The 21408-nt window shown below is 48.9% G+C and overlaps 12 protein-coding genes across 12 annotated transcripts in view; 5 read left to right on the top strand and 7 right to left on the bottom strand.

Moving 5' to 3' along the window:
* Nucleotides 1-4531: 4531 nt before the first annotated feature.
* MYCFIDRAFT_8907 (glycosyltransferase family 90 protein) lies at nucleotides 4532-4888 on the top strand (the record flags this gene model as incomplete). Its single annotated transcript, XM_007921449.1, has 1 exon — nucleotides 4532-4888. A coding segment is annotated over one exon (357 nt), but the record flags the coding sequence as incomplete, so codon positions are not given.
* Nucleotides 4889-4901: 13 nt separating this feature from the next.
* MYCFIDRAFT_65651 (uncharacterized protein) lies at nucleotides 4902-6642 on the bottom strand (the record flags this gene model as incomplete). Its single annotated transcript, XM_007922095.1, has 4 exons — nucleotides 4902-5374; nucleotides 5427-5854; nucleotides 5906-6348; nucleotides 6403-6642. The coding sequence occupies 4 exons, from the start codon at nucleotides 6640-6642 to the stop codon at nucleotides 4902-4904; spliced, it is 1584 nt and encodes a 527-aa protein (XP_007920286.1).
* Nucleotides 6643-8018: 1376 nt separating this feature from the next.
* On the top strand, nucleotides 8019-10159 carry MYCFIDRAFT_213325 (uncharacterized protein). The gene is made up of 2 exons (XM_007923346.1): nucleotides 8019-8907; nucleotides 9008-10159. The coding sequence occupies exons 1-2, from the start codon at nucleotides 8242-8244 to the stop codon at nucleotides 9050-9052; spliced, it is 711 nt and encodes a 236-aa protein (XP_007921537.1). The 5' UTR covers nucleotides 8019-8241; the 3' UTR covers nucleotides 9053-10159.
* On the bottom strand, nucleotides 8968-10260 carry MYCFIDRAFT_209838 (uncharacterized protein). The gene has a single exon (XM_007923345.1). The coding sequence runs from the start codon at nucleotides 10068-10070 to the stop codon at nucleotides 9396-9398; it is 675 nt and encodes a 224-aa protein (XP_007921536.1). The 5' UTR covers nucleotides 10071-10260; the 3' UTR covers nucleotides 8968-9395.
* Nucleotides 10261-10953: 693 nt separating this feature from the next.
* MYCFIDRAFT_54212 (uncharacterized protein) lies at nucleotides 10954-12974 on the bottom strand. The gene is made up of 2 exons (XM_007921893.1): nucleotides 11316-12974; nucleotides 10954-11253 (listed from the first exon to the last, which is right to left on the bottom strand). Exons 1-2 carry the CDS (start codon nucleotides 12912-12914, stop codon nucleotides 11143-11145), a joined length of 1710 nt encoding a protein of 569 aa, XP_007920084.1. The 5' UTR covers nucleotides 12915-12974; the 3' UTR covers nucleotides 10954-11142.
* Nucleotides 12975-13441: 467 nt separating this feature from the next.
* Nucleotides 13442-15092, bottom strand: MYCFIDRAFT_209837 (uncharacterized protein). Its single transcript, XM_007923344.1, has 4 exons — nucleotides 14992-15092; nucleotides 14084-14919; nucleotides 13706-14031; nucleotides 13442-13634 (listed from the first exon to the last, which is right to left on the bottom strand). The coding sequence occupies exons 1-4, from the start codon at nucleotides 15046-15048 to the stop codon at nucleotides 13591-13593; spliced, it is 1263 nt and encodes a 420-aa protein (XP_007921535.1). The 5' UTR covers nucleotides 15049-15092; the 3' UTR covers nucleotides 13442-13590.
* Nucleotides 15093-15230: 138 nt separating this feature from the next.
* Nucleotides 15231-15968, top strand: MYCFIDRAFT_209836 (uncharacterized protein). Its single transcript, XM_007923343.1, has one exon. The coding sequence runs from the start codon at nucleotides 15236-15238 to the stop codon at nucleotides 15914-15916; it is 681 nt and encodes a 226-aa protein (XP_007921534.1). The 5' UTR covers nucleotides 15231-15235; the 3' UTR covers nucleotides 15917-15968.
* A 21-nt stretch (nucleotides 15969-15989) lies between these two features.
* Nucleotides 15990-17231, bottom strand: MYCFIDRAFT_46096 (uncharacterized protein; the record flags this gene model as incomplete). The annotated part of the gene is made up of 1 exon (XM_007921789.1): nucleotides 15990-17231. One exon carries the CDS (start codon nucleotides 17229-17231, stop codon nucleotides 15990-15992), a length of 1242 nt encoding a protein of 413 aa, XP_007919980.1.
* A 53-nt stretch (nucleotides 17232-17284) lies between these two features.
* On the top strand, nucleotides 17285-17880 carry MYCFIDRAFT_170134 (uncharacterized protein; the record flags this gene model as incomplete). Its single annotated transcript, XM_007923342.1, has 5 exons — nucleotides 17285-17375; nucleotides 17414-17509; nucleotides 17540-17594; nucleotides 17621-17726; nucleotides 17776-17880. 5 exons carry the CDS (start codon nucleotides 17285-17287, stop codon nucleotides 17878-17880), a joined length of 453 nt encoding a protein of 150 aa, XP_007921533.1.
* A 323-nt stretch (nucleotides 17881-18203) lies between these two features.
* Nucleotides 18204-18660, top strand: MYCFIDRAFT_192676 (uncharacterized protein; the record flags this gene model as incomplete). The annotated part of the gene is made up of 2 exons (XM_007923341.1): nucleotides 18204-18433; nucleotides 18495-18660. The coding sequence occupies 2 exons, from the start codon at nucleotides 18204-18206 to the stop codon at nucleotides 18658-18660; spliced, it is 396 nt and encodes a 131-aa protein (XP_007921532.1).
* Nucleotides 18661-18689: 29 nt separating this feature from the next.
* MYCFIDRAFT_209835 (uncharacterized protein) lies at nucleotides 18690-20042 on the bottom strand. Its single transcript, XM_007923340.1, has one exon. The coding sequence runs from the start codon at nucleotides 19455-19457 to the stop codon at nucleotides 18927-18929; it is 531 nt and encodes a 176-aa protein (XP_007921531.1). The 5' UTR covers nucleotides 19458-20042; the 3' UTR covers nucleotides 18690-18926.
* MYCFIDRAFT_149170 (uncharacterized protein) overlaps nucleotides 18690-21408 on the bottom strand; it is a gene marked incomplete at its 5' end in the record, with an annotated part of 3220 nt that continues 501 nt past the window's right edge. Inside the window, 2 exons of the mRNA XM_007923339.1 lie at nucleotides 18690-20998; nucleotides 21116-21404. Of these exons, the coding sequence (XP_007921530.1) occupies nucleotides 19454-20998; nucleotides 21116-21404 (1834 nt within the window). The 3' untranslated portion in view covers nucleotides 18690-19453. The remainder of the gene's footprint in view (nucleotides 20999-21115; nucleotides 21405-21408) is intronic.

The following is a 21408-nucleotide window of genomic DNA, read 5'->3' as shown; positions in this document are numbered from 1 at the left end:
AGTATAAGCTTTTCGGATTAGAATTACTATATAGCGCGTTCTAAATAAAACTTAGTATAGGCGTTATAGATAGTAGTACTAACAGGTAGCGCTCCGGATTAGACTTACTATACGCCTTCTTAATAGTACTTAGTATTGTAAGCGTTCTAAATTAGACCTATTATAGGCGTTATAGATGATAGTTAGCTTATCCTACGCGTTCCGGATAGTACTACTCGCTATAGATATTCTATAGAGTACTCGTAGTAGGCGTTATATAGGCCCTATAGGGTATTCGCTATAAATAGTTCGAATGCTATTTAACTATAGGCGTTTTAGATAGTATTTGCTATAAGCGTTCCGGATAGTACTACTCGCTATAGGCCTTCCGGATAGTGCTTAGTATAAGTATTTAGTTTCGGATTAGACTTAGTCTTACTTTATACATTCCGGATAAGACTTTCTATAAGCGTTTCGGATTAGACTTGCGTATAGTATACGCCTTCCGGTTTATATCGGACTAACTATACTAAGCGTTTAAAATAAGGCTTGTCCTACGCGTTCTATATAGTACTACTCGCTATAGGTATTCTATAGAGTACTCGCTATAGGCGTCTTTAGTAGTATTTTCTATAGGTGTTTCGGATATAACTTGCTATAGGTATTCTAAATAGCACTTACTATAGGTATTTTAGATAGTCCTGCTTGCTATAGGCGTTCTTAGTAGTACCTGCTATTAGCGTTCCGAATTAGACTTACTATACGCGTTCCGGATAGTATCTACTCTACGCGTTTCGGATAAGACTTAGTATAGGCGTTTCGGATTAGAATTGCTATATAGCGCGTTCTAAATAGAACTTGGTATAAGCGTTATAGATAGTAGTACTAACTATTAGCGCTCCGGATTAGACTTGCTATACGCGTTCCGAATAGTACTTACTAAGTTACTATTATAAACGTTCTAAATCAGACTTTCTATAGGCGTTATAGATAGTAGTTAGCTTGTCCTACGCGTTCCGGATAGTACTACTCGCTATAGATATTCTATAGAGTACTCGCTATAGGCGCTTTATAAGGTACTCGCAGTAGGCGTTATATAAGGTACTCGCTATAAGTAGTTCGAATACTATTTAGTAACTATAGGCGTTTTAGATAGTATCTACTATAAGCGTTCCGGAAAGTACTACTCGCTAAAGATATCTCGGATAATTATCGCTATAAGCGTTTCGAATATTACTACTCGCTATAAGCGTTTTTAGCAGTATTTGCTATAGGCGTTTCGGGCGTTTTGGATTAGACTTACTATAGGTATTCTAAATAGCACTTGCTATAGGTATTTTAGATAGTACTACTTGCTTTAAGCGTTCTTAGTAGTACTTACTATTAGCGTTCCGAATTAGACTTGCTATATACGTTCCGGATAGTACTTACTCTACGCGTTCCGGATAAGACTTAGTATAAGCGTTTCGGATTAGAATTGCTATATAGCGCGTTCTAAATAGAACTTAGTATAGGCGTTTTAGATAGTAGTGCTAACTGTTAGCGCTCTGGATTAGACTTACTATACGCGTTCCGAATAGTACTTACTATTATAAGTGCTCTAAGTTAGCCTTACTATAGGCGTTGTTAGTAACAGTTAGCTTATTCTACGCGTTCCGGATAGTACTGCTCGCTATAGATGTTCTATAGAGTACTCGCTATAGGCGTTCTATAGGGTACTCAGAGTAGGCGTTATATAGGGTACTCGCTATAGATAGTTCGAATGCTGTTTAACTATAGGCGTTTTAGATAGTACTTACTATAAGCGTTCCGGATAGTGCTGCTCGCTATAGTCTTAGCCTATAGGCCTTCCGGATAGTGCTTAATATAAGTATTTAGTTTCGGATTAGACTTAGACTGAATTTATACATTCCGGATAAGACTTTCTATAAGCGTTTTAGATTAGACTTAGTATACGCGTTCCGGTTTATATAGGACTAACTATACTAAGCGTTTAAAATAAGGCTTGTCCTACCGACTCCTACGCGTTCCGTATAGTACTACTCGCTATAGGTGTTCTATAGAGTGCTCGCTATAGGCGTTTTATAAGGTACTCGTAGTAGGCGTTATATAGGGTGTCCGCTAAAAGTAGTTCTAATGCTATTTACTATAGCCTATAGGCGTTTTAGATAGTATTTGCTATAGGCGTTCCGGATAGTGCTACTCGCTATAGATATCTCGGATAGTTACCGCTATAAGCGTTTCGAATAATACTACTCGCTATAAGCGTTTTTAGTAGCATTTACTATAGGCGTTTCAGATATAACTTGCTATAAGTATTCTAAATAGTACTTACTATAGGTATCTTAGAAAGTACTACTTGCTATAGGCGTTCTTAGTAGTACTTACTATTAGCGTTCTATATTAGACTTACTATACGCGTTTCGGATAGTACTTACTATACGCGTTTCGGATAAGACTTAGTATAGGCGATCCGTATTAGAGTTACTATATAGCGCGTTCTAAATAAAACTTAGTATAGGCGTTATAGATAGTAGTACTAACTGTTAGCGCTCCGGATTAGACTTACTAAACGCGTTCCGAATAGTACTTAGTATTATAAGCGTTCTAAATTAGAATTCCTATAGTTGTTTTCGATTAAAGTTGCTATAAGCGTTTTGAATTAGACTTACTATACGCCTTGTAGGCAGTACTTGCTATAAGTGTTCGGACTCGGAAAGAACTACTTACTATAGATATTTCGAATAGTACTCGCTATAGGTATTCCGGATAGCAATTACTATAGGCGCATTCCGGCTCGCTATAGGCGTTTTTTAGGGCACTCGTAGTAGGCGTTATATAGGGTACTTGCTATAAATAGTTCGAATACTATTTAGCTATAGGCGTTTTAGATAGTATTTGCTATAAGCGTTCCGGATAGTACTACTCGCTTTAGGCCTTCCGGGTAGTACCTAATATAAGTATTTAGTTTCGGATTAGACTTAGACTTACTATATATATTCCGGATAAGACTTTCTATAAGCGTTTTAAATTAGACTTGCTATACGCGTTCCGGCCTATATAGGACTAACTATACTAAGCGTTTAAAATAAGGCTTATCCTACGCGTTCCGGATAGTACTACTCGCTATAGGTATTCTATAGAGTACTCGCTATAGGCGTTTTATAAGGTACTCGTAGTAGGCGTTATATAGGGTACTTAGCGCTCGCTATAAGCAGTTCGAATACCTATAAGCGTTTCGGATTAGACTTGCTATACGCGTTCCGGTTTATATAGAACTAACTATACTAAGCGTTTAAAATAAGGCTTGTTCTACGCGTTCCGGATAGTACTACTCGCTATAGATATCTTAGATAGTTACCGCTATAGGCGTTTCGAATATTACTACTCGCTATAGGCGTTTTTAGTAGTATTTACTATAAGCGTTTCGGATATAACTTGCTATAAGTATTCTAAATAGTACTTACTATAGGTATTTTAGAAAGTACTACTTACTATAAGCGTTCGTAATAGTACTTACTATTACCGTTCCGAATTAGACCTACTATACGCGTTCCGGATAGTACTTACTATACGCGTTCCGGATAAGACTTAGTATAAGCGTTTCGGATTAGAATTACTATATAGCGCGTTCTAAATAAAACTTAGTATAGGCGTTATAGATAGTAGTACTAACTATTAGCGCTCCGGATTAGACTTACTATACGCGTTCCGAATAGTACTTAGTATTATAAGCGTTCTAAATAAGAATCCCTATAAGTGTTTTAGATTAAAATTACTATAGGCGTTTTAGATTAGACTTAGTATCCGCCTTATAGGTAGTACTTACTATACGCCTTATAGGTAGTACTTACTATAAGCGTTCTAACTCGGAAAGAACTACTTACTATAGATATTTCGAATAGTACTCGCTATAGGTATTCCGGATAGTAATTACTATAGGCATATTCCGGAAGTAGTTACTATAGATATTTAAGACTATCTTGCTATAAGCGTTCCTAATAGTGCTCGCTATAAGCGTTTCTAAATAGTGCTTTCTAATATCTATAACGCGTTCCGGATTAATATTACTTTTTAGTATTAGCGTTTTAGATATAATTTACTATACGCGTTTTAGATTAGGCCTACTATAGGCGTCTAGATAAGACTTTAGCTACTCGTCGCCTTAGGCTTCTCGTGTGGCTCTTCGAGCCACATAAGCCCTAGTGGACGAATGATGGCCGGGCGTGAGCATCTTGGAGAAGAAAATCTGCGTGTCCTGGCAGATCTGCGAATCTTATCGCATCTACCCAATATGGAAATGTTGATCAACGCATTGGACGAGCCACGTGTGTTGCTCCTTCACCGGCAGAGATTCGTGTCCCTGGCCAACGACATCTATCCTCGATCGCATGCATACTTTCAACGTGCATCCGAGGAGTCAGGCTGGAAGCCGGTGATCAAAGATCTCTTGAACGCGGACACTTATCACGTATATTTCACAGATGTGGTGCAATGCGAACATGACGAGACTTGCGATGCTGTGAGAGATTATTTTGGAGTTCATGAAGCAGATCCTCGGTCAGAGTCTTTCAAGTATCCCTTGAACTTCGATTTGGATGGTAATGGGCATTGGGCTAGGTTCTATCGACTGCTGGCTTTCAACTCTCTGCCATTGAAACAGACTGTGTTCAAGGAGTGGCATGACGATAGACTCATCCCTTGGGTGCATTACGTTCCGATATCGCTGGCGATGGACGAGCTACCAGAAGTGGTGAGATATCTGACCGAGGAGGAAGAGGGCCAGAAGATAGCGAGGAAATTGGCAGTCAATGGCCAGGTCTGGAGTCAAAAATCTCTCAAGCCAGTTGTATATCCTTATAGGCTGATGCTAGAGCTTGCGAGGATAACAGATCCAGATCGAAAAGCTGGAGAGTCATGACCTACAGCGCGTACTTGAATAGCGGACTCTTGTCTCCCATCCGCTCAAGCTCTTCCTCCCCATACCTGGCTATTGCCTCTTGTTTCGTTACATGCTGATTGCGCTTATTGTGGGTCCAGTACAAGAATTCGAGCAGGAGCGCAGCAAGAATGCCAGCGCTGGCGAAACCAAGCGAGCTGCCGAAGCCCGTTGGATAGCGAGGTGACTCTTGTTCCAGAAAGATGAAAGATCCTGGGAAGCCTCCACAGTTTCCGATCATGATCATGAAGCCAATTCCCGCCGCTCTTTTTTCGGCGCCTGCCAGGTTGTTGATCGTCCAGCTGTTATTGCCAGGAATGATAGGGTACAGACCGATGCAGACCAGGCACACCATCACGTAGCAGAGAGCGATATTGTTCTGGATTTCGGCCGCGAAGGAGTAGAGGACAGAGAAGGAAACGACGACTAGCAACTGGTGTCCAACGATAAATGGCACTACGCATTGTCAGCTATGTTCACTTGAAGATCGGGGGCAGTGGTAATTTACTTCTCCAGGCCAGTTTGTCCGCAACCAGTGCCGATGTCACAGCAGCAATTGCGCCGCACAAATACGGCGGCGCAGTAAGCAACTGAGCTTGTGTACTCTCAAAGCCCATGCTTCGTATGATAGAGGGCATCGTGAACTTCAAGCCGTAGTTGGGAACACTATTCGACCAGAAGACAATGGCTTGCAGGTATAGCTGCCAATCTGTCACGACCTGTTTCATGACGCGCCAGTTGATCTTCCCCTTCTTCTTAGTGCCATCCATGTTGCGCACTTTGTCCGTCATCTTCACGCCTCGGTACGCAATATGGCTGAGTTCGAGGAATCTGCTCTCTTGTGGAGTCAGCCATTTCGCTGTCGTGGGAGAGTCGGGCAGTGCGAAGAAGCAAAAAGCACCAAGCACCACTGATACGATGCCCTCGAGAATGAAGCTGCCAGATATCAGCACAGTCATTGGGGTCTTTGATCATCTCGATACGTACATCCATCTCCATCCTTCATAGTTCCCAAGACCATCCATCTGCGCGATTCCCGCGGCAAGAAGACCTGAGAAGGCTCCCGACGCAGCACTCGAAAGATAAAACATGGCCATACGTGTCTGCGTTCTCTGAGGCGGATACCATTGTGAGACCAGCCATATAGCGCCAGGAAAGAAGCCAGCTTCGAAGACGCCGATCAGGAACCTTGTGATTAGTAGACCAGCGAAGGAAGAAGTGACACCCGACAGCGTCATGACGGTGCCCCAGCATATTACAAGAATGCCGATGTAGAAGCTCGGCTTCTGAAACTTCGAAAGCAGAAGCTGTGAAGGGACTTCGCAGAGGACGTAAGGGACGAAGAAGACCATTAACGCAATGTTATAGTCATTCCCAGTCATGCCCAGACTGTCTTCGAGACCTTCGATCTTCGCATTTCCGATGTTTGCCTGCGACTTGAATCAGCACAGGGAGGGTCTCATAGACGTCCCATCGTTTCATACCCTGTCGAGATGGGCGATCAGATACAGAAGAGCCAGCATTGGGACTAGTCTCAAGTCCACTTTGTGATATATGCGACTGGCCTCCTTGGGATCGATGTTGTTGAGCCAGTTACGTTCATCTTCTGTCAGTCCAGGTTTGTATTTTGCATCCGGCCCAACTTCGATATGATCAACAGCTTCGACAGCTTTCTCTTTCACATCTAGCGATTCCTGATCGCTGCGATGTGGGCTTTGTACCATATTGACTGAGGCCAATGGCAAGGTGATCAGTACAGACACAGGAAAGGCAGGAAGAGGACGTAAGAGGAGACGGTTGTACAGACCTCCCGCTCGTCTTTAAAGGTGCTGCATAATTGCCACGGGTAATACAACCATGTGCTCCTCAATTCGCCATACCTGTCCCGAGACAGTCTGTAGTAGCTAGTCCCACATTGTGGTCACATCCAAGGGTGGGACTGTTAGCGGTCTTGCATACTGGGCACCAGTTCAAGGTCGATTTGCTCAGCTTTTGGAATCTGGCTAATCTTTGACCCACTTGCTGCAAGATCAACTGTATAGAGTCTGGGACCGCTCGTATTGAAGGCTCAAGGTATGTGGTGTGCCAATGTGGTGTCCACGTGCTGGGCGCGTGTCTTGAGTGCGGAGTAGGAGATCTTGGAATTCTTGGCTGGCTTTTGATGCCCTCGGTTCCTAGACTGGATGGATAGTAATTCGCCCTCGGAGCCTGCAAGCGTATGCAAGATTATCAAGCTTGTAGTGAAGCTGACACCGAGACTCGCCAGGCGCTTATGAATACGCCTCCAATTGCTATCTCCGCGTGAACAGCCACTTTATTCCCACCCGAAAGTGGCTACCCTTGGATGATCATATGAGTGCAGTCACTCTACCACTCTCTATTCCTAGCTTCAACGAGGCGTAGGACTTCGGCAGCAGCTGTGATGAGCATAGAAGCAGGCCGCTCGCATAGAGCACACAGCCAGTTGCCAGTGTACCCAATTCTTTCCTTGTTAGTCGACCGTAGAGAGATCGTCAATCGGAAGTCTGAGGTCGATCCCACATGGCAACATGCGTTAGGACTTGCATGTACCCCATGGGGCGAGAGTAGAGTAGGTCCACAGAAGGAAGCTGTGGTTGCATCTTCAAGGGCGTGGAAGCCAGTGGTCTTCTTATATCATGTTCCACGGCATCAGCCAAGACTATCCAGTCGAAGCAGAATAACATCTGCTCTTGTCCTGTCTGCCAGCGGTGGCCTGTTACTAGATGGACAACAGGAGGCGTAGCTCACACGAAGAGCAGGGAGGCCGATGGCCAGACCTGCAGGGTGAAACGATCCATATACGACTATGACCTTTTGCATGCGTTCCACATTTCCGACCTTGTCGGTGACCTCGACTCAGACATGGTCGATTGAGACCAGCTCGGGCTAACATCGTCCTTCCCGTACCAGACTCGATCTTTCACGTTCCATGTGTATGAGATTGCTGTATAAGTATCGATCGCCTGTGTCCGACTTGTGTGAATGGAGATAGATGGAGGGAGGCACTCCGCCTAGAATCGGACACCCTTGTCACAAGCCAAACCCAATCTCATGACTGAACCTTACTATTCCTGCCTCACCGCCACCACCGCCGCCGCCGCCGCCACCAATATGAACAGTGCCATAACAGATCGACTTGATGAACGGAAAGAAAAGACAGATCTCGATTTGGGCAACTCGAAAGACGAACCACCAACTGCTATGGCCAGGTTGTGTCCGAACTCTATTCCACTCAAGCCAGATGACGTACTGTTATGATCCTATACATATGAAGATGGCACGTTACACCTCCTGAGACGACAATGACCGCATCAGCATCACATCTACAGTCGCCTGGAAAAGCTCAAAACGGGCCCTCAGAGGCAGAGATACGACAAGAGTCATCCAAAGCTGCCCAGAAGGCCATTGAAGCGCAACAGAAGGCCAACGAGCTGAAGCAGGCTGCTCATGGCGCTGCAGACCCCGAGGAACGTCAAGAGCTCATGGAGCGAGCGATCGACAAGCAGGTCGAAGCAGAATCGTTTGGGAAGACGGCGAAGTACATGCGAAGAGGTGCATTCCAAGGCATGGCAGTTGGCGCAGGTCTGGGTTCGGCGCCAGGCTTGACGCTCGGAGTCTTGACAGGAACGCTTGTGGGCGGTGTCACCTCGACGATCACGGGTGGTCTCGGCGCTGGGATAGGAGCGCTGGTAGGCTGGATTCATGGGCCGTTCTGGAACATAGGCGAAGTAATCGGAGGCAAAGTCAAGGATGTCACGGGCTCCATACCAGGCAAGAAGGCCACAGAAGAGCAGAAGCAGACTCTAGAGAAGATGATTGGACAAATACACGAAGAAGACATGCCGAGCACGGAAGATCTGAGAGGTATGGCGAATGATGCTTGGTCAGGAGCCAAAGAGCGAGGAACGACGTGGAGTAGATCTGCAGCTACATATATGCCTGGTAGCAGAGCCAATGCCACTGGCAAAGTAAGAGATGGCGCATGGCAGTTAAAGGATAGCGCCGGACTCGCAGAAGATCGAGAGAGGGTTGATAGCCGGACTGTAGATGCTCTGACCAGGTCTCAAGGTCAGGCATCGACGCCACCTTCGAAGCAGGCAGGACAGCGGCTAAATGTGCAGACGCGGAGCACAAACAAACGCGCGCCACCTAGCTCCTCTGCTGTTCCTCAGACCCAGCCAATACCTCGCAAACAGCCCAGGAAGCTTGAGGTCAGGTCAAGCCAGGCAGATCGATCCCGATCTACTTCTAGGCCAGGATCGAAGAGGCCAAGGAAGCTCGAAGTGAGATCTTGAATACTGAGCGCAAGTTTGCATGTATGGCCCTGCTGCCTCGGCCTGGCATTTATTGTGTCGACAACAGTGGACCAGTTACGGTTCTGAAACCCCGTGTCCCATGGGCGTGAATGGCGTATGCAAAAGATATTCCACAAGGAGTGAGCTGTATTGCCGGCCTCTCAGACGCCGCCGCTGACAGCCTGGGCCGTAGTGCCAACATCGAACGACGATAGCGCTGCAGTTACCTGGGCACGCTCCGACTGAATATTCTTGTCCACGAGGTAGTCCTCAACATCCTCGCTGAGCTCAATTTTTGAGAGGAGACCTCCTTTCTCCGCTTCTCGAGCCTCCTGCAGCATGTCGTCTTCATCCAGCTCTCGTGTAGCTATCGATACGGAAGTGGAGTGTTCGGTGCTTGAAGTGGTGATTGGTACTGTGTGCACAACAGTTGCGCCAGTAGCTCCTCGAGTATGGGATGCAGTCTGACCCAGGGCATGCTCTTCGTCACTCTCGTTGTCATATTCTGGAGTCACTAATTCCTCATCGTCGGAGACTTCGGAGGAGCTGGAGTGCTCCGTCTCCCATTCGCTCTCATTGCCAAAGTCGACATTGGTCCACCGCACAGTGGATTCTTTTGCGGCTTCAGCAACATCTTCAGCCTGGTATTCAGCTTGAGGCTGCTCTTCGACAGAATCAAGATCAAGCTGGTCCATCAGAGTGTCCAAAAAGTTGGCATGTCCTACAAGCTTGCGGAGATCATGTGAACCTCTTCTTGCCTCTCTTCCAAGCTTTGAGTGCGCTCGAGGTACAACAGGTATGTACTTCAAAGTACGTTCCAATGACGGTCGTGGCATTTTTGCTTCGAACGATTCGAATGGCGTTGCAGTTGTAGGTACGAGCGATTCAAAGCGTCTTCTCGATTGAGGCGATTCTGCAAAACCAGAGGAACAGTCGAGCAACTACTGCTGCCAAAGACCTTAAGTGGCCCCGAGGAGCTCGCTTCGGTTGTGTTCGGGTCGTTTCGAATCTACCAAGCTATGTTTCATTCAAAGACCTGTGAGTTTGCCTGTCTAAAACTCACGTCAGCAAGACACATATCACAAGCATGACCAACCAAGCTTTCAAAGAGCTTGGCTGCCCATCCCACCAATGGCACTCACCTTGGAGAAGCTAAGGAGCTGCTTGCCGTACAGTTCATGTGCAAGTCCTAGGGCAGGGCAGGGCAGGGCAGGGCAGGGCAATAAAGCGTTGTTGGAGCAGAGAAGCGAAACGTGAAGTGAAGTGAAGTGAAGGCTGCAGTGGCTGCCTTTCTCCATATGATAGCACACACTTGAGGCATTATACAATATCAGGGCCCAATGACTTCACGTTTGGTGGCGTCAAAGTCAGCACGCCGCGTTCCGAGAGAGCCGCAAAACGCCGCAAACTGAATTCCACGCAGAGATCTACACATGCTAACTTCATATGTATACTGGACACGATCTCACTTCTCAAATACTGCTCTGGCCGAAAGATGTCCTGCATCAACCCGCGCACCCAACGAAGGCGTTGTACTTAGCGACACCACTTGCCGTCTCGGCCGTGATTCCTACTCCTAAGCCAGAGACGCACACCGAGACAGTGCCGGTGTTGCCATCGAAGGCTTTGGAGCGGAGGTTCTGGCCCGCGGATCGAACTACCGGGCACGACGCTGACTTGTCATCATACTAACTCAATATCCACAATTCTTGCCCCATGATACTTGATGGTTCAAAGCCCAATGCGAAACGAAGTGCCAGGTGACAGGAGAGAAGCTGCCGAATTAGAAGCAGGCGATGTGTACGACGATCGAAAGCGATGAGAATTGATTTGCGAGACTAATGATGACAAGAGATCCCAGCGGACATGCTATTCCCCAGATATCAGCACAATCGACTGTTCCTCACCTCACACATAAGGCTCCAAAGCCCCACGCTTCGAAATCTCAAACTCAGGAATCTCCCTGACAAGCGGCTTGTAACCACCAAGATCCTCAGCGCTGACCCAATTGCCATGAATCTGCAGCAGAAAAAGCAAGTCAGCAAAGACATGTTCTCTCTCAAAGGGTCACACGAACTCACCTGAGCCTTCATATGGAACGGCAACTGCACAATGGCAACCTCCCTCTCAAAATCCTTCGTATCAAGAATCACAACATCACACCTCCCGATCTTAGTCCTCTCCACCAACGCAATGACCCACCCATCCCCTTCCGCCGCCTTCTCATTCCTCGGAACGAAAACCGGTTCTTGAACCAAACTGTCATCACCTGCATAGTACCATCTCGTCTTTCCAGTCCTATGGTCGATTTGCGCAATGCCGTTCAACCCAGAAAACTTGTTCAGACCGCCAGTCGAATTCTCCTTGATAAAGACACATCCCCACACGACGTTGTACTGTCGTCCCATCAATCGTTCATCAATTCTAGGGAATTCCATGGGACAGTCGAGAATGACCCTCGGATCGGGAAGTCGGGTTCCATCAGGTTTCGTCACATCGATCTCCCAGCGTACAAAATCCACCTTCGTATCTTTGGAGGGTTCCCTGCCACTCTCAGCCGGGAAGAATGGGAAAGCATTATCGCCGATCCTAATACTCTCCGCGGTAATCTTGCTGGGATCGGATTCATCTTCCCAACCAGCAGATGTATGGGTCGCCATGCAGTTATCCCAAGTGTAATGTCGAGTTTCACCCTTTGCCCATCCGCAGGGAGGGTTCTCAGCATCTCGAGGAATGACAATGATCGTGTTTCCGCGCTCATAGTTGTAGGCCCAATGATGACCCCCCTTCTTCATGCGCTCAATGGAAGCATCGAATGGCCAAACGAAGAGCAAGAGCCAGGATTTTGTGATTACGCAGTCGTGGATAAGACCTGGACGATTTGCTTCGAAAGGCGATTTGCACCAGAATTCATTCTTGATGTTGCCTTTACGGTCGATGGTGTAGGAGACGATATCGTCCGTAGCAAGGCCTTTGGCTTCGTAGCCATGACAGACGAGGGAGTCAGTGAAAGGATCGTATTTTGGGTGTGCAGTCATGGCCATTCCGGGAGCGCCGAAAGGGTCGTAGGATAGAGTTTCTAAAGTTTCCGGGTCCACGGCGTAAGGCAGGGCACTTTCCTTCATGGCCAAAAGTTTTCCGGCCCAGAGCATGAGGTTTGTATTTGCTGTGCTGTCGACTGCGGCTCGGACGCAGGGGTGGTGGGTAAATGGGTTGCGGTAGAGCCCGAAGAGAGCCTTTCCGGCTCGACGTTCGAGTTTGTAGCGTTCTGTCTCGACATATCTTGTCTTCATGTCGACTCTGCCGTTATGGAAGCGGAAGGCTGATATGTTGCCGTCGCCGTCGATTGGCACGTTGCCCTCTACTGGTGGAACGAACGGGTCGACCATGACTCGATAGAAAGTGCCATCGATCTCCTTCGGTATGGTGCCAAGTACGACAAGATCAGCGACTTCACCTTCAAGGCGGCAGGGGAGGTTGGATCCGAAAAGATCAAGGGCCACTGGCCATTTGCTCTTCAGTTCGTGTTTAACGTCGCCATTGCTTGTTTGGGGCGTGCCGTTGGCAGTTTTCTCGGCATCCACTGCACCGTTTTGAGAAACCTCGTTTGAGTCTACATCGTTGATCTTCCCCCATTTGTCCTTCATTTTCTCGTGGAAAAGGGTGATGGTGGTCGCCATGTTTGTGTTGCAGAGATCAATCTGGAAATCTGACAAATAGATGTTGCTGATAGGTTCCGGCCTGATGCAAGTGTAGAGAAGTAACAGCTATATATAAGGATAGTCGACTTCGGACTGCTTGCTGACCGAGCACCGATTCGTCGGTTGGGAGACCTGGTCCTGGTCGGATGCGCGGTTGTCTTGACGAGAGAGCTTACTGTCGCAGATCGGGGAGTAGCCACGGCAGTTGATTCTACACAAGTCTGTATGTTAGCTCATACGAAGCTGTGCGGATGCTTCTTAAGAATCGCGATGTTCGACTGTCCGGTCACCATGGAACGAAGAGCTAGCCTAGGAGGAGGCATTCATCAATAAGCTTTCCTCCACATGGCATCGGCAGTTGTGCTTCTCCACTGCCGTCAGGGACACCGCGCCTTTGTGCGGCTCATCAGTAACATCCCCAATGTCCCAGCATAATCCTGGTGCTCTCCACGATCTTCCCCAGCTCAGGTGATTCAAGGGAGGTGAGTTCGGGATTGCTACCTGGTGAGGCTGAAAGGCCAGCTTGCCGGACTGAAGTGTGCAATCGCTGCGGATACGGTAAATACGTACGGTACGCCAGCTCGCACGTAGGGAATCACAGGAGGCAATGAAATACATGCAATACACAGCGCCTGGCCCAGCGCATGATCGTCCTCTATATACCCAAAGTGAACTCGACACCAACGTCGATATCACGAGCTGTGAAAGAAAACTTTTGTTAGCACATGTCATCTCAAACGAAAATTTCATGGCAATGCTGTAGGCCTTACCAATCTTCACGACTTTGGAAAACTGCACACTCTTCTCAGCCGCTGTCTGTAGGTCATCAATCGAGAAGATCTTGAGACCGCTCTCATTGATCAACTTCTGTGCTTGTTCCATGTTGGTACCCTGTAATCTTGCAATGACTGGTGTTCGGAGGTTCATGCTCTCGACGACGGAGATGAGACCCTTGGCGATAGCGTCACAGCGAACGATACCACCGAAGATGTTAACGAAAATGGCGGTGACCTTGGGGTCAGAGGTGATGAGGTCAAAAGCCTGCTTAATGGCTTCTGGAGTGGCACCACCACCGACGTCAAGGAAGTTGGCTGGGCTGCCTCCGTTCAGCTTGATGATGTCCATTGTGTTGCTCCACTTCGACGGACGGACATCCACGGGACCGCCTGGAGTTCTCATTGATAAAGTTGAGACCAGCCTCGCCAGCCTTGACCTCGTCTGGGTCTTCTTGCGAGACATCTCTCCAGCTGAAGATCTCTTTCTGTCGGAACTCAGCATTGTCGTCAAAGTTGAGCTTGGCGTCCATGCAGAGGACTTGGTGATCGGAGGTCTCTGAAAGTGGGTTGATCTCGATCTGTGTGGCATCCTTCTCCATGAAGATCTTGTAGAGCTTCTTGATCGTGTCTGCAGCGGAAGGGATGCATTGCTCGGAAAATCCGAGCTTGGTTGCGACATCATTGGCCATCTCGTCGGTCACTCCCTTGTGAATGTCAATCTTGGTGGTGATGATGGCCTCTGGGGTTTCCTTTGCGACAGTCTCAATGTCCATACCACCCTGGCTGGAAGCGACAATGACAGGCGCCTGGCTTCCGCGATCCATGAGAATGGCCAGGTAGAATTCTCTCCTTGCGAACTTGCGCTCGACAATGTATACGGAGTTGCAGATTCTGCCCTTCTCGCCAGTCTGCTTTGTGATGAGCTTCTGGCCGATCATCTGATCTGCGAGAATGCTGGCTTCTCTTGGCGAGTAGACTATCCTCACGCCTCCCTTGAAGCCATTGGTGAAGTGACCCTTTCCTCGACCTCCGGCCAGGACTTGAGCCTTGATGACCATGTCTTCTCCTCCGATGGTCTTGGCCACCTCTTCAGCCTCCTTTGCCGAGTGAGCGACATTGCCTTTGGGCACGCCGATGCCGTAGGAATCGAGCAGCTGGGCGGAGCGGTATTCGTGGATGGACAAGTTGCGGACCTGCTGATGCGCGGCCTAGAATATAGCGTAGATAAACTTTTAGCACATGCGCAGCTAATGGGTGTCACCAAGTGAAGTGTGGCCTACGCGGAAGCTCTGCAGGTTGGAGGCAATTTGCCTGCTGCTTCTCGCGAGCTTGAACATCTTGTCCGCGCTCGCAAAAGGGTGTGGAAGAGAGGTGTTTCTGCGAAGTCCCACGGTAAACCTGAACTCAAGCTCTCCGATGCCGAGACGGAAGAAGCAAGCAAGCTTGAAAGCTTCAAGTGCGATCTCCTTTCCCGGCCTTTTCCGAAGCGTACTCAAGAACTACACCACCGCACAAACCTCCGGTATGGCTGTCACACAGGCTCATGAGGCCGATATATGGTTCAACAAGCTCGCTTTGAAGCAGCAACAAGCTCCACTATGCTCTGTCCAGACCAACGGGCACATTTCACAGAATGTGGAAAATGACCACGAAGACTTCGATACGCTAGACGATACTGCAGGCCTGGGAATGCCCAAGAAAGATGAGACGGACTCGCAAATACACCTCTTGCTCAAGAAGCGCAACATGTCCAACGATCGTCTATTAGAAACGCTCATTGGCAAGAAAGCCGCAGAAGCAAAACGAAAATCTCAAGCGGTGTCCAAGAGCAATATCGCATCAAACCATGCCGCTCCGAAGCCCGTAGTCTCTTCATCCAGGCCGCGAGAAGACAGCAGCGACGACGAAGAGGAGCTGGGTCGCGCGTCCGCATTTACGTCAAAGAGGAAGACAAGAGATCGAAATCTGCCAGCATACACGGTCGGTGGTGCACATTCTCCCGCTCATGTCCATATCGATGCACAACCTGAAGATCCAAGGGAGGATCTGGCGACTGTCAAAGCACTGGCGAATGGAGATCAGGCTCAGAAGGAGAAAGACAGCGGAGAAGAGTTCAAGCCTAGCAGGAGAAAGGCGACGAGTTATTTGGACGAGCTACTAAGCAGCAAGAAGAAGAAAAAGAAGAAGAGCAAGGGGAAGGCATAGTCTGATAGGATAAGATGAGCTCTGACACAACTACGAAAATCGTCGTTCTGATACGATGGACTTTTATTAACGTCTATTCTCTCACAATCAAACTCGCCATCCCCATCCCAGTACCAATACACATGCTAACCACACCGATCTCTTTCCCTTGCCTCTCAAGCTCCGGCAAAAGCGTAGCCAACTGTCTCGCGCCCGTCGCACCAAGCGGGTGTCCCAGCGCAATAGCACCACCCTTGGGATTCACCAATTCCGGATCAATTCCCAATTCCCTCACACAATACACAGCCTGACTCGCAAAAGCCTCATTAATTTCCCAAATTCCAATATCCTCTCTCCTCACGTTCGCATGCGCCAAAAGCTTCGGAATCGCGATTGCGGGACCAATTCCCATCTCATCGGGCTTACAACCCACGACTTGCGTACCCGCCCACTTTCCAATAATATGAGATGTGAGTCCTAGTTCGGCCGCCATAGATCTCCTCATCATAAGCGCCGCAGCAGCACCATCAGAAACCTGACTGGCATTCCCCGCCGTCGTAGCACCACCCTCTTTAAACGCAGCTTTCATAGTCGATAACTTCTCAACGCTTGAATTCGCTCGAATCCCATCATCTTTCGTGACTGTAATCCTCTCAACTTGTTCCGGGTGTTCAGGATCAGGAATCCATCTCGTTTCCACAGGCACAATCTCTTTATCGAAAAGTCCTGAAGCTTGAGCTTTGGCAGCTTTTTGATGCGAAGACACCGCGAATTCATCCATCTCTTTACGACCTACGCCGTAGCGTTCGCTTACGTTTTCTGCTGTGAGGCCCATGGACATGATACATTCTCGAGCATCTTTTACTGGACTTTGCTTTAAGTCTTCCCATAGTTGTGTGGGGATTGCTCGGGAGCCGTAGTTTCGTGTCATGCTTTCCATTCCGCCTCCGATTCCTATGTCGATTTCTCCTGTGGCGATTGCGTTGGCTACGCCTGTTATGGCTGCTAAACCGGAGGAACAGGCTCGGTTGACGGTTTGGAAAGATGTTCGATCGTGTACGCCAACGTGAAGAGCTGCCATGCGGCCTGCTTTGCTGCCGCCGAGCTCTGAGAGGACTGTGCCGATTTGGATGTCGTCGATTTTGCTTGGGTCGAGGTTTGGTGTGGCGGCTAAGGTTGCACGGAGAACGTGGGCGAGAAGTTCGTGGTCGTAGGCATCTTTGAATCCGCCTTTCTTCGCTTTTGTTACGGGTGTCCGTAGGGCGGAGAGGAAGACTATGTCGTCGGCGTGTTTCTTGAGGATATTCTTCGTGCCTTTCTGGAGGTAGCCGGCCATTCTGGATCGTCTATGCGGATGCTGCTTTTGGTTCTGGCAGATCGTCTAGAGCTATGCTCAGGCTCGCTCGTCCGGTTATGAGGAGTTTGGAAATTAGGAGCGCGATGTATGCGAGACCGCAAAGGATGGTGAGTATGGACAGCAGTAGAAGGAGAGAGAACGGAGACCTACGGTTCATGAAGGCGAGGCGAACATGTATCGCGGTATGGATCTTACGTTTGGTCAATGCTCTGGACGATGTCGGGGAGAGGAGCTCGACGTCGGGAGTTGCTTCGGATGTGGACGGGGTGCATGGGCCGATGGGTGAGACTTCAGCCGGCTTTGCGACTTCACCTCTCCTCCTCCATATCGACCCTCATATATGTAAATGCGCCTTGAGAGATCAACAGTCTCTCGTTGAGAGCCAAAGCAGCGCCAGGAAATAAGATACTCATGCTACATTCGTTCGAGAGAAGCTCTGCCATCGAACACGACTGTACATTACCTGGTGACTACGTGCCAACCAGCCTCTGAGGTCCTACGACGCTTTAAAACGATCTTGTAGCCCTACAAAAAGCCGTCTCGCATGGAGCCGTCTCGCTCCATAGAGCCTTTCGCAAACGAGACTACTCGAGACAACTCAGAGCACCTGGCTGCACCAGGCTTGTAAACGAAACATGTATCTGTCTAACTGAATATCTACCATCCGTCTCTGAACCGGTTCAGCTTCTCGAGCGACTTCTGTCAATCAGAGACAAAGCTTCACTTACGTCGCAGCTTCGAATAACCAGACATTCTTTCAACTCCAAGAGGTAACCAGCAAGCTCTCGCATTCCAGCCGGACCGCATCTCTTTGGTGAGAAGCTTGCTAGTTGAATGAACGGAATGGTCGAGAATGTCTGCTCGCCATAACTCTCCGACATGAAAAGCCTCCTGTTCCCTCACCAAACAGTGTAGAACCACCAACTTGGTTGCAATTGAACGAAAAGAACCATGTGGGAGCAAGTCGAAGCAGCGGTCAAAAAGATCACCAACCACATGTTTTCGTCCACCATATTGAAGAAAGTCATCTCCGACCCCAAAATCCTCCATTACTGCGACATCTTCGCCTACGCCTGCGCCTTGATCGCAGCGATGTGGACTACATTCAACTTCACCCAGCGTGCGCCGTTCCGAAAGGATGTCGCCGAGATGTTGGTCTACGCCATGATGGCTGTGTGGCAGTAAGTACTCTCGGTACAGGTATGATCTGTGATCCAGCTAACATCTTGCCCTGCTACTTAGATTTCATTACGGGTGGGAGAATGAGATGGGCATTGGGGAAACGGGGCTCATTGTGATCTCTATGATTGTCGCGGCTATCGTCGTATCCGGCTGTCTGATCTTCAGACTTGTCCAATGCGCTATGCCATTTGACACTCCGGAGAGCGAGGTGGGAAAGGACTCTTGAGGCCTTCTAATCGAGCGGAGGCTATTTGTGTTGGTGAAGTCCGGAGCTGGACGTCTTTACGTACAGGCCTCGGTCTGGAGAAGATCCTGTGAGAACACTCGTTTTTAGATGAACGACGCCTTCGTAACACATAGTATGCAGTGTCATGCTCTTCAAACCCTTCGTGCAACTCGAACCGCCTGAAAATCCACCGTGATACCCTCAGTGCTAGCCAATCCACCGACAGTCCAAGCCGGTTCAACGCGTCTACACCACAATTGTTCGAATCATCCCTCTCTGCACGGTTGATTCATGTGCTTGGATGTCACTATCAAGACGGCATGGATGTCGCAATAGCCCTCCTTAGCAAATCGGACACACTGACAATGTCGGAGCGGCCATCGCACCTTTACTCTCTGTGATGCACGCGTGCACACTTTCCGAGCAGACGGTGAGACTCCAGAACCATACCTGGCTTGAAGCCCCATGACTGCCACGCAGCGTGCTTCAAGCCTGAAGGCGGTTGAAGCGACCGCTAGTGTTTCGGTGGCTGGTGGGTTAATCCGGGTGAAATAGAACTTTTGAGATCGTACATGCACGCTGAGGTGGCTTGATCTATGGGCGCGGCACGCTCCGGGGATCACTGAGTCTTTGAAATCTTTCAATGTAAAAACGCGAGGAGACTCGCTGCAATTAAACTGCAGGAAGACGAGTGCAGGTCGCAGGTCCTCTAGCGAACCAGGATCATTTGGGATACTGAGTTCCTCCGCAAGCGATGTCGCATGAATAGCGAAGCCGTGTATACGACCGGCGTTCATCCACTTCCTTTAGCCTTGGTCATTGGGCCCCAGTTCTCTCTAGGGTTCTGCTGGTATCGCACGAGCTTCTTGGTCGATGCGTCTTTGCCCAGCAACTCATTGAAGATGATTTTCTTTTGTGACGGGTCAGCGCCATCATTCTGCCGCTGGCCTACAGTGACAATATCGGGTGAAGCATCATCGCTGCGTGGCTCATCCTTGGTGGTAATCTCGTCCTTTGCCTGAGCAGAATTCAAAATCTTCCAGCCAGCTTGCGTCTCTTTGAGGGCACCTTCCTTGATAGGCTGCTTCTGTCGAACCCACTCCCGCATAACTCGCCAGATATCACTCCATGGGGCGTCGGTCTTGATACTGCCAGCCTGACAATGACTTCGGGTGGCGATGTAACCCAGGCCTCGAAGCGCACCACGTACTGCTACAATCCCAGGCGCAACGCAGTGAATGACCTTCGACAGGGCAGAAGGGTTGAAGAAGAATGGATGCAAATCGATTGCTTCCGGCGGCACTTTTGGAATCATTTCGTCGCCGTCTTTGCGCTTATGAGCAGGGATGTACGTGGTGACCTCCCTGTTGACAGAAAGCTCGTCCAAGGCAGTGGTAAGCATGCCCTCAACTCGTGCCTTGGTCTCGTAGACCTTTGGATCTGCACTTTCGAGGTCCTCCAATACCTTTTGTATGAACGCTGCGTTGTGGATAGGTCCGCCCCACATCGGTCCGGCGATGTGTGACTTGCTGCCACAATGCTCGCAAAGTCGATCGACACCTGGACCTTGCGCAATAGTATGCTTGTACCATACTGTGCCATTCTTCGCCGCCTGCTCGGTATTTCGACCAATCATATTCGTGGACCAAGCACCACACCCACTGTCGCAGGCGTACACAAGCATGGTCTTACCAGCGAGAAACTTGACGTCTGCCGGGCTCTTTCGAACACGAATAAAGACACGAGCATAGAAGTCGATGCTCAGGGAAAGAAGTGGCTCGATGGCCATGCCGTGTCTGGCGGCAGCGCTTGCCACTGAGTTGATGATGAGTCGCAGACCACCTTCGTGCATGTGTGAGCCTTTGATAGGCATGCCTCCGTAAAGCGCGAATGTCTTCTCGCAGTAGCCAAGACTGGCGAAGACACCAGAGTCGGTGCATGTTACACACAGCAAGCCGCCATCATTGATAGCTTGCAAGGCTGCATCAATGAAAGGCGCCGCTGTGCCATATGGGTCTAGATCAATCACATCGTACTTTTGACTGACATGCTTCGGACCATGAGAGTGTGTAGGAGGGTAAGCGACAGTATACATGTGACCGATGGCGTCTCCCAAGTTCGGAGTGATCTGTTCTGTGAGGTCGTTGTGCTGAACATTCATCTTCATGCTGGTGATGGCATTCGAATTCATGTCGTTAGCCACGACGGCAGTCACAAATGGAATCTCCTTGGCGTATCGCAGTGCACGCAGACCAGTCGCAGACAGAGCATCCAAAATCCGAAACCGTGGTCCTGTCGGCTTTGAGGTGTGACCATTCGTGGCGGCATGGCCATTAGGCTGTCCATTGCCAGCATTCTCGCGTGACCCAGAGTCATCATCAATATCAGACGCGGACGCTTGAGGAAGATTGGCGCCGTCTTGTTCAGCATCAGTGCACTCTACAGCACTTGGAACTTTGACTTGAGCTGGCTGTGCATCATCTGTCGCGGACACCGCTGTGCCATCTTCCAACTTTCGTCTCTTCACAGCATCATCGTCGTTGGTCGGTGGCGTCTCAGCGTCTCCCGCATTGCGCTTTTTCGAGTTGCCATCTTTCTGTTCTTTCCTGGCCTTCTTATTCTGACTCTTTTGTCGCGTCTTCTCCAATTGTGCCTTCCGCCGCTGTAGCCAGTCCTCACCAAAAGCTTTGATTGCGAGAACACTCAGATCGCGATTGAATTGGTGAATTGGATTGTAGAAGACTCTTT

This window comes from Pseudocercospora fijiensis (genome assembly GCF_000340215.1).
Source record: "Pseudocercospora fijiensis CIRAD86 unplaced genomic scaffold MYCFIscaffold_1, whole genome shotgun sequence".
Classification (NCBI taxonomy): Eukaryota; Fungi; Ascomycota; class Dothideomycetes; order Mycosphaerellales; family Mycosphaerellaceae; genus Pseudocercospora; species Pseudocercospora fijiensis.
This window is presented reverse-complemented; position numbering and strand designations above follow the sequence as displayed.